The 10,705-nt window shown below is 59.7% G+C and overlaps 1 protein-coding gene across 1 annotated transcript in view; it reads left to right on the top strand.

Annotated features, from left to right (window-relative positions):
* The first annotated feature begins 1,068 nt into the window (after window positions 1-1,068).
* IGDCC3 (immunoglobulin superfamily DCC subclass member 3) overlaps window positions 1,069-10,705 on the top strand; it is a 55,951-nt gene continuing 46,314 nt past the window's right edge. Inside the window, exons 1-3 of the mRNA XM_029065042.1 lie at window positions 1,069-1,091; window positions 1,330-1,868; window positions 5,427-5,732. Of these exons, the coding sequence (XP_028920875.1) occupies window positions 1,069-1,091; window positions 1,330-1,868; window positions 5,427-5,732 (868 nt within the window). The remainder of the gene's footprint in view (window positions 1,092-1,329; window positions 1,869-5,426; window positions 5,733-10,705) is intronic.

The following is a 10,705-nucleotide window of genomic DNA, read 5'->3' as shown; positions in this document are numbered from 1 at the left end:
TTGTTAAGCGCTTACTATGTGCTGGGCACTCTACTAAGCGCTGGAAAGTGGCTCCGGCCGCCCGGGGTCCACCCCTCTTTTGGTCTTCCCTTCCTCGCAACCATCGTCCCTCCTCTCCCCCACCCTCCCCCCAACTCCCTCCTCTCCCCCTCCCCCCTCCCTCTTCTCCCCGCCGCCCCCAACCTCCCTCCTCTGGCTCAGTGGAAAGAGCCCGGGCTTGGGAGTCGGAGGTCAGGGGTTCGAATCTCGACTCTGCCACCTGTCAGCTGTGAGACTGTAGGCAAGTCACTTAACTTCTCTGTGCCTGTTACCTCATCTGTAAAATGGGGATGAAGACTGTGAGCCTCACGTGGGACAACCGGATGACCCTGTATCTACCCCAGCGCTTAGAACAGTGCTCTGCACATAGTAAGCGCTTAACAAATACCAACGTTATTATTATTATTCCCAGGCCCCCCACCCAACCTCCCTCCTCTCCCTCGCCCCTCACCCATCCTCCCTCCTCTTCCCAGCCCCCCCCATCCTCCCTCTTCTCCCCCGCCCCCCACCCAACCTCCCTCCTCTTCCCAGCTCCCCCCCCCCCCATCCTCCCTCCTCTTCCCAGGCCCCTCCATCCTCCCTCCTGCCCCCCGCCCATCCTTCCCGTGTCTCGACCGGAGGCCCGGGGCGGGATAGGAGGTCGGGGGGTCGCGGGGGTCGGGGGTCGAGGGGGTGGGGGGCCCGATCCTCTCCAGGCCGCATTTGGAAGCTCGCTCGCGTCCCGGGGCGTGTTGGAGGCGCCGGACGTGTCCGGCTCCGGCCGCTTAAAGCCCTCTTTGGGCTCTTTTGTTTCCCAGACGGGGGCCGGAGGGGGAAGGGGGCGGCCGGGGGGGGGGGGGGCGGGAGGGGGAGGAGGGGGCTGGAGGAAAAGGGGGGTGGGGAGAGGGGGCTGGGGGAGGAGGCTGGGGGAGGAGGAGGGGGCTGGAGGAGGGGGCTGGGGGAGGAGGGGGCTGGAGGAGGAGGGGGCTGGAGGAGGGGGCTAGGGGAGCGGCCGGCGACGCTGACAGATCCCCTCGATCCCGGTGCAAGATGGCGCGACAGCCCGGGGTCCGGCGCCCCCGGCCCCCGCGGCCCCCCGGCCGGAGCCGGCCCCCCGGCCGGTCCCGGGCCCGGCCCCCCGCCGCCCGGGCCCCCCGCCGCCCGGCCCCCCGCCCGGCCCCCCGCCCCCGGCCCTGACCGGGACCCAGACAGGCCGCCGCGCGGACCCACCCGCCGGCCCCCACCTTACTGGACGCCGCTGCCCCGGCCGCCACTGGACCGCACAGGACCGGCCCTTTCCGGACCCCACAGGAGCGGAGCTCACTGGACCCCACTGGCCCGGACGCCCCTGGATCCCACCGGCCCGGCCCCCGCCGGACCGCACGGGACCGGACCTTACCGGACGTCACTGGACCGGACCTTTCGGCACCCCACTGGACCCCGCGGGCCCGGCCCCGACCCCGGAGGACCGGACCGTACCGGACCTCACTGGATCGGACCCTACCCTACCCGCGGGACCGGATCTTTCCGAACCCCAGAGGGCCGGACCTTACTGGACCCCACTGGATCGGCCCTACCGGACCCTACCCTACCTCGCGGGTCCGGACCTCACTGGACCCCACGGGACCGGACCCCGGAGGATCGGACCTTGCTGGACCCCGGAGGACCGGACCCTACTGGACCTCACGGGACCCGGGCGAGGCGGGAGGAGAGCGGACAAGAGGAGGAGGAGCGGGGTCCCGCGTCGATGGCTGGCCGGGGTCCCGAGCCCCCGGGCCGCCCCCTTGGTCCTCCGCTGCCCCTGGCCCTGCCCCTGGGGCTGCTGCTGCTGCTGCTGGCCGTCGGAGGCGGTGAGTCCCGGAGGGCTGCGCGGAGGAGGCGGCCCGGACCCGACGGGGCCCGGGGGACAGGGGACGGGGGACAGGGGGAGGAAGGCCCGACCGCGGAGAGGCTGCGGGATGGGACGATGACCCGCACGGCGACCCTCATGGTGACCCACACATCCACGGCCCCACAGGCGCGCACACACGCACGCTCCTTCACGACTCCAAGGGCCCCCCGGCCCACTCACCAGAAAACCTCGCCGCCCCCCAAGATTGTATCCTCCACACACTCGCTCACCGTCTCCTGCCCATCCAGGGTCGCGTGCGAACCGTTTCGCACGCTCACACCCCAGTTTTGCCCCCACACCTTCGCGGTTGGGCAGATGCACGTGTTTCGCCCACGCCCCCCAATCCACGTCGTTCTGCCCACACGAGCCACCCTCACACGCTTACACTCGGTTTCGTCCCCAAGCGCGGGCGGTCGCGCAGAGTTTCGCGCACCGGCCGGGGTTCGCGCCCATCGTTTGGCGTCCGCCCGGCCTCGCGGGACACGGCTTCGCACGCGGACCGTCGCCGTCGTTTCAACGCCCGTCGCTTCGCACGTCGCGGTCGCATTCGTGCGTTGGTTCCGTGGCGTTTATTGGGCTCTTGTGGTGTGCGGAGCGCCGTTCCGAGAGCTCGGACCGTTTCGCGCACGCACGGGTCACATCCTATTAAGCGATCCATCCGTCGGTGGTATTTATCGAGCGCTTACTATGCGCGGAGAGCCGTAGTAACCGCTTGGGAAAGTTCGATCTAACAGAATCGACCTGTTCCTCGCCCGTAACGAGTTTACAGTCTAGGGGGATGCACTCGGTTTCTCCCTCTCTCTCTCTCTTTCACACACACATACATACACACCCTGTTTTGCCCCCACACCGTCGCAGTTCGGCACATGCACGTGTTTGGCGTACGCCCCCCCGATCCACGTCGTTCTGCCCACACGAGCCACGCTACGCACCCCCACACGCCTGAGCGCAGGCGGTCGCACAGAGTTTTGCACACCTTTGAGGGTCTCACGCTCATCGTTTGGCGCACGCCCGGCCACACAAGGGCCCGGTTTCACACGCGGACCATCACCGTCATTTCAACACCCATCGCTTCATACACCACAATCGCATTCGTGCTTTCAGTGCATGGTATTTATTGGGTGCTTATGGTGTGCGGAGGGCTGTTCTGAGCGCTCGGACTGTTTTGCGCAAACACAGGTCTGTGAGCCCTAAGTGGGACATCCTGATTACCTTGTATCTACCCCAGGGCTTAGAACAGTGCTTGACACATAGTAAGAGCTTAACAAATGCCATTATTATTATTATTATTATTATTATTCCATCCTATCAGGCGATCCATCCATCAGTGGTATTTATCGAACACTTACTATGCACAGAGTGCTGTAGTAACCGCTTGGGAAAGTTCAATATAACAAAATTGGGCGACCTTTTCCCTGCCCCTAACTAGTTTACAATCTGGGGGGATGCACATGCCTTCTCTCTCTCTTTCACACACACACACAGACACACAGACACAGACACACAGACACACACATAAAGACACTTGCACAAACACACAAGCAGCAGGTCCCCGAGCACATGGCTTTGTCAACAATCCCGGTTGGCAGAAGGAAAGCCGAGCTTCTCCCCGTCATTGGCTCCCAGCGTCCCTCCTCCCTCCCCAAGACCCCCGGACTCCTGCCCCCCTATGACCTCCTGACCCCTTCTTGCCCCCCTCCTCCAGCTCTCCCAGCAGCCTCTGGGACAGGTTAGTCCGGGGACCCCCTGGCCCAGGCCTTCCTCCTGCCCTCAGACAGGGTGTCCTTCAGCCAGGGGGGTCTGAGGACATTTTAGTTTCTCCCCCACCCAATCCCCCACTAGGCAACATCATTTTCCTTAGAACCTACAGAAGATTGGGGTTGGCACCCCTTATTAGCCCCGAGGGGAGTGGAGAGGGGTTGAGTGGGGGTCCGGTTCTTCCAAGAAAGTGACCGTGGCTGAAGCGCCCCCCCCCCCCCCCCCCCCCCCGCCGGGTCCCTGACCATGAGCAGGCGACAACCTGTCCTGGGAGGTGGGAAAAGTCAGGGTTTATTTCAGGGGAAGGGGGGCCCACTTTAAATGTTGGAAGGTCAGACTGATCTCCAGAACCTTGGGAGAGCGCCGCTAGGAGAGTCCTTGGAAAGCCCCAAGGGCAGACCAGGAGAACTCCAGGAGAGTTCAGGGAGAACTCCCGGAGAGTCCTGGGAGAACCCTCGGGAAAAATAAATAATAGTAATGGTATGTTAAGTGCTTACTGTGTACTAAGCGCAGGGGAGATACAAGGAAATCAGGTTACCCCACGTGGGGCTCACAGTCTTAATCCCCATTTTCCAGATGAGGTAACTGAGGCACAGAGAATCGAAGCGGCTGGCCCAAGATCACACAGCAGACAAGTGGCAGTTTCAGGATTAGAACCCACGTCCTCTGACTCCCAAGCCCCTGCTCTTGCCACTAAGCCCTGGAAGAACCCCAGGAGAGCATTGGGAGAACTAAACCTTTCCCTGACCCGGACCAGCCCCCTCAAGTTTTCCGTCATCCTCTGGGCTGTCCACGAGACCTCATCCCAGGCCCCCCAACCCACCACGTCCGCTGCCAACAGCCGGTCTCTCCGGGCTCAGCGTCGTTGCTCAGAGGAGGGACCTTGGGGGACACTGAGGAGCTGGGGAAGGATCCATTTTTGTATTGGAGAAAAGTGGACTCACTGCAGAGAGGGGACCGGGTGGAGCCCGAGCCCCGGGGTGGAGGGAGGATCATTAGAGGACCCTTCTCCCATTAATTGGATTAATTACCCAGGCTGACTCCTTCCCTAGAGATTTGACAGTCCCCCTCTCCCCCCACGCCCACTCCCTCCTCACTGGGTGCTGTTGTGGCCCCCTCCAGGGGGGCGGGGGAGTTCAGGTGAACCAGACTGGGCAGGGGTTTGCCTGGAATGGGGAGGAATGGGGAGCACAGGCGGAAACTCTGTCCGAGTCCGGGAGGAAGCAGAACGGTCTAGTGGGTAGAGCGCGGGCCTGGGAGTCAGAGAACCTGGGTACTAATCCCAGCTCTGTCACCTGTCTGCTGTGGGACCTTGGGTGAGTCACCTAACTTCTCTGTGCCCCAGGTCTCCTGTTCTTCCTACTTAAACTGTGAACCTCATGCGGGACGAGGACTGTGTCCAATTTAATCAACTTGTGTCTACCCCCAGGGCTTAGAACAGTGTTTGACATACAGTAAGTGCTTAATAAATACCATAAAAACAAACTGTTTCTCTCTCCCCATCCCCCCCATTCCCCATCTCTTCCCGCAACCCTCCCACTGCTCACCCCCACATTCCTCTGTCTCTTCCCCTGATCCCCCCCACACTGTTGTCCCCCATATTCCTTCTATCTCCTCCCCGATCCTCCCCCGGTGACCCCCACATTTCCTCTGTCTCTTCCCCTGACCCTCCCCCTGGCGACCCCCACATTTCCTCTTATTCCTCCCCCGGCCATCCCACCACTGATGCCCCCACACCCATCTCCTCTCCCGCCCCCAGACCCGAGCCACTCGGCGGAGCTGTCGTTTGCCGTGGAGCCGAGCGACGGCGTGGTGGTCCCGGCCCAGCCCCTGGTGCTGGGCTGCCGGGTGGAGGGGACTCCACCCATAAGCATCACTTGGCGGAAGGACGGGACGGTGCTGGCGGACCGCGAGGACGCCTTTCTGCTGGCCAACGGCTCCCTCTACCTGGCCCCGTTCCGGGCGGAGCGTGGGGACGGCTCATCTGACGAGGGCGAGTACGACTGCGTGGCTCAGAACCGCTTCGGGCTGGTGGTGAGCCGCAAGGCCAGGATCCAGGCTGCCAGTAAGTGCACATCTCCATCCCTCTGACTGGGGGTGGGGGAGCGGCCGGGAGGGACCGGGAAGGACCGGACCCGGGGCGGGGGACGGAGGAGGACACGAGGCTGCTGGGAGCTCGGCGGGGATGGATAGCACTGGACCAGGATCAGGGGTACCGAGGAGGACACGAGGCTGTCGGGAGCATCCGAGGGGCCAGGAGGGATCAAGCTAGGCCCGTGGGGATGGAGGGGAACACGAGGCTGCTGGGAGCTCAACAGGGATGGACAGACCAGTCCGGGGCATTGTCATCTCAGTTTTCATTAAAATTCGGACACTCCCGAAGCCCGATTTTTTTCCCAGTCCTGAGCTAGTTTCCCTTAAACAGCTCGGTTTCGAGGGACCTTGAGGAACCCTCCATGGCCTTCCCTCCGCATTCCAGCATGCGGGTCTCAGAGCAGAGGAGGGAGGCCAGGTGTGGGGCAGGGAGGAGGGAGCTGCCATGTCCCCAGAGGAGTTCTGGATGTCAGGAAGTCCAGCTGGCCCCTCTGCAGACACAGGCAGGGGATTGGATGCGTTTTCGAGAGGGGCTCTTGGAGCTGCTTTGGGGCGACGGCCCAGCCCTCACCTCTTCCCAGAGGACTGTGTTAACTTGTTGGACCCCAGGCGGCCGGGCAGGGGTCCCTGGGCTCGGAAGACCATTCCAGCGCCACCAGGAAGCTCCACTGTTGCAAGCCTCGATCTCCCCGTCTGCAAAATGGGGGAATAATCAATCAATCCATCAGTCGTATTTATCGAGCGTTTAGTGTGTGCAGAGCACTGTACTAAGTGCTTGGGAGAGTACAGTTTAAAAGAGTTGGTAGACACGTTCTACAATGAATAATTCTCCCTCTCCGCAAACCTCAAGTCTGGGAAGGAGAGTCCAGAACAGAGGGTCTGGATGGCTCCCCACAGGCCGGAGGGTCACTGGCCGCCCCACGTCTCCAGCGAGGACGGGGCAAAGAGGGAAAGGACTGATACTGCAGCAGGAGAGATTTGTGTTAGATGTGAGGAAGGACTTCCAGCTTTGGACAGGAGACAAAGGTGGTTAGTCATTCTCCTAAAGAGAAGGAGATCTTGCACCTAAGATCAGGGTCGTTCAGGCGCATGACTACCCGAGGGCAGGGGAATGGGCCAGATGACCTCTGGGGAGCCTTAGACTGTGTGCGGATGGGTTTGTGTATGGATATGTGTGTGTGAGAGAGAGAGAGAGAGAGAGAGAGAGAAAGAGCTTGAAATGGTATCAATCAGTGGTATTTATTGAAAGCCACTGTACTAAATGCTTGGGAGACTACAACAGAGTTGGTAGACATTTCCTGTCCACAAAGAGCTTACAGTCTAGAGGAGGAGACAACAGTGAAATAAATAAATTACAGATATGGGCATAAGTGTTTGGTGTTCACCCCACCTTAGCCCTCACAGCACTTATGAACCTATCTATAAATTCAATATAAATTATTTATATTAACGTCTGTTTCCCCCCAGACTGTAAGTTCGTTATGGGCAGGGAAAGTGTCTGCCAACTCTGTTGTATTGTATTCTCCCAAGTGTTTAGTACTGTGCTGTGCACACAGTAAGAGCTCAGTCAATACCATGGATTGATAAGCACGTGAGCGTAAGATGAGTACCTTGTCCCCGGACACCCTATTCTTAAAGAAGTTTAATTTTCTTGAACCGATAATAGTTTGAAAAACCCTGCTGCCTTTGAGGTACACAGTGCCTTCTTAACTCTGGCACCTCACGGAGATTGGTGTTTTTAACGCTTTGGACATTGGCTGGAGTTGAAGTTTGTTTTAAGTTTACCATCCTGGGGCCATCAAGCCCCTCCTCGCAGGGAAAAGGTGGGGGGACCAGTTCCGGGGAACTCTGCTTGAGGCAGGCCGAACCCCAGGAATGAAGAGCGGCCCTCAACACCCCCATCCCTCAGGTCTTTTCATGACTCTACCGTGGACTCGCCCGAAACTCTGTAAGCCGACTAGGAGGGTTTCCTCCAGGTTTCCAGTTTCCCCTCCAGCTGAGCAAATGCCCTGATTACCTGATTACCTTGTATCTACTCCAGTGCTTAGAACAGTGCTTGGCACATGCTAAGTTCTTAACAAGGTCCGTAATTATTATTATCATGGTGGAAGAAGGTTCCCGAGGGGGCGGGACAGGGCTTGGTACATAGTAAGTGCTTAAGAAATACCATAATTATTATTATATTCTTTCTGGATCAAGGTCGAATCTGTTCTAAAGTCTCCTTCAGCTGCCCTTACCAGTAGCCAACAGCCCTCGCTCTCTGGAGGTTCTTCCTTGTGTCTAGCCCAGGCCCCTCATGCTGCACCCATAAGCCTCTCTGAACCTGGCGAGAGGATCTGGTTTCTGCAGGGGGGGCAGGAAACGGTGCCTTCTGTTAGGACCAACCTCCACCCTAGGCCCTGTGGAGAGAGTCTGGGGGTCCCGAAGCCCAGCCGAGCCTGCTGCCCCAACTGGCCCCTTAATAATTATTATTATTATTACGGTATTTGTTAAGCACTTACTTTGTTCCAGGCACTAAACTAGCACTGGGGTGATTACAAGCAAACCGGCTTGGACACAGTCCCTTGTCCCCTTTTACAGATGAGATCACTGAGGCCCAGAGAAGTGAAGTAACTTGCCCAAGGTCACACAGCAGACAAGTGGCAGAGCCGGGATGAGAACCCAGGTCTTTCTGACTCCCAGGCCGATCCACAAAGCCATGCTGCTTTTCAGTGGGATGGGTAGGACACCCTTTCCCCTGGGGACGGGACATTATACCAGACAAGTAAGTGACACATTCCCTGGCAGCAAGGAGCTTCCACTCTGCCAGGGGGAGGAGTTGTCTCCAGCCCAGAAAGTGTGAGGGCACTGGTCCCTAATAGTCCAGGGGACTGGGGCCAGGCCTGGGGCCAGGCCAGAGAGTGGCTGGGTGAGGACCGTCCCTCGCTGGATTTTAGGGGAGCAGGGGGGAGGAGAGGAAAAAGCTCTGGGAGTGGAGGCATTTGAACTGATGAGTGGCAGCCAGCTCAGGAGGCTGGCAGCAAAGGAAAGAAGGGGTGGCTCCTGCCTCGTGCCCGTGGGCTACCTCCTGGGCATCCCGGGATTGTGAGCTGGAGGCACCCTGGCTTGTGGGCTACCAGCTGGACACCTTAGGATTGTGGGCTACCTTTCAGGCACTCTAGGCTTGTAAGCTAACTGCCAGGCGCCCCGGGCTTGTGGGCTACCGGTCGAGCACTCCGGGCCCGTGGGCTACTTGCCAGGCACCCCTGGGCTGGTGGGCTACCTGCTGGTTGCTGGCGACCCTGCACTGAGCAAGCAGCAGTGGGAAGAGACATTGGTGAAGATTTTCTCTGGACCCTGGTGTGCAGCTGAGCCTGGATTTATGTCCTCAGCCTGCCGCTCCGAGAGCAAAGTTCACCTCTGAATAAGACTCTGGAAAAACCTTACGCAGCTGCCTCCCAGCTTCCCGGCCTCCTGGCTTCATCGAGAAGCAGCGTGGCTTAATGGATAGAGCACGGGCCTGGGAGTCAGAAGGTCGTGAGTTCTAATCTTGGCTCTGCCACTTGGGACCTGCTCTGCCACTTGTGACCTTGGGCAAGTCACTTCACTTCTCTCGGCCTCGGTTCCCTCATCCGTCAAACGGGGATTGAGACTGGGATCCCCATGTGGGACAGGGACCGGGTGACCAACCCAATTTGCTTGTGGATACACCCCAGAGCTTAGTACAATGTCTGGCGCGCAGCAAGCGCTTAACAAATACCACAGTTATTATTATTAAAGGAGGGGGAAGGAGAGTGTAGGGGGAGTCGGGGGCTCACTGGTGTCTAGTTGGATCCCATCTGCAACTTGTCTGCTTTCTGACCTTGGGCAAGCAACTTAACTTCTCTGTGCCTCAGTTACCTCATCTGTAAAATGGGGATTAAAATTGTGAGACCCACGAGGGACAACCTGATTACCTCGTAACTACTCCAGTGTTTAGAACAGTGCTTGGCACATAGTAAACGCTTAACAGATACCATAATAATAGCAAATGACCGGCTTCCAGCTCCCTCTCTTCCCGGCCGGGCCCTGGCTCTCAGAGTTCCCAGCTGGGCGACTCCAAGGGGGGAGCGGCGGTGAGAGGGTCAGGGGTCGCCCAGATCCCCTCCCAGTAAGTGGCTCGGAGCGGATTTGGAAGGCGGACGTCTCCCGGTTCCCAGCCCTCGTCCTCGGCGGCGGGCCGGCCAGATGGCCCCTGGGGAGCCCCTGGCCACCGTCTTCTCCCTTTCTTGTGCGCCTCCATTGTTCCCAGGCGAGCTGGGAATGCCGGCTGCTCAAAAGCTGCTCAAAGGGAAAGGCATTTGCAGTTGGCAAATGTGGGGGGCTGGTTGCTGGGAGGCGGTGGATGGACCGGAGCGGCTGGAACGGGGAAGCTGGGGACACCGCAGTCTCACGGACCGCCCCCGCCCAGGCCGGGGTCGGGGGACTGAGGAAGCTCTCTCAGGTGACCCCACATTGGGTTCTGCAGGGTGGGCAAGCTGAAAGACCCCCTCCCCCCCGCTCCAACCACCACCACCGCCGCCACCAGGGGAATTGGGCCTGGGGATTCATGTGCAGAAACGCCAGAGATTTCGCCTGCACTGAGGTGCATGATCTGATTAAAGCACTCACTACCCCAAAGCGTTGGCGGCTGTAGCTTCCGAGAGCTCGGGCCCATGCACGCAGAGGAGGGGGTGCAGGAGGGTATGGGGGGGCCACCGGTCCACCTGCTCAGGATCTCTTCCTCCTGATCACCCGCAGGGCCGGAGGGCACCCGATGAGACCCTGGGACTCGTGCATGGGAGGGGTAGGGTCCATGGAGCCTCCATGGGTGCCGGTGGCCAGTAGAGTAGCACAGAGGCGGGGGATACATCCATGGGGATTCATTAATTGAGTCATATTTATTGAGCACTTACTGTCTGCAGAACACTGTACTGAGCACTTGGG

The sequence above is a fragment of the Ornithorhynchus anatinus genome, chromosome 5 (genome assembly GCF_004115215.2).
Source record: "Ornithorhynchus anatinus isolate Pmale09 chromosome 5, mOrnAna1.pri.v4, whole genome shotgun sequence".
Classification (NCBI taxonomy): Eukaryota; Metazoa; Chordata; class Mammalia; order Monotremata; family Ornithorhynchidae; genus Ornithorhynchus; species Ornithorhynchus anatinus.
Note: the sequence above shows the minus strand (reverse complement) of the source record. Positions and strands in the feature narration are given on the sequence as shown.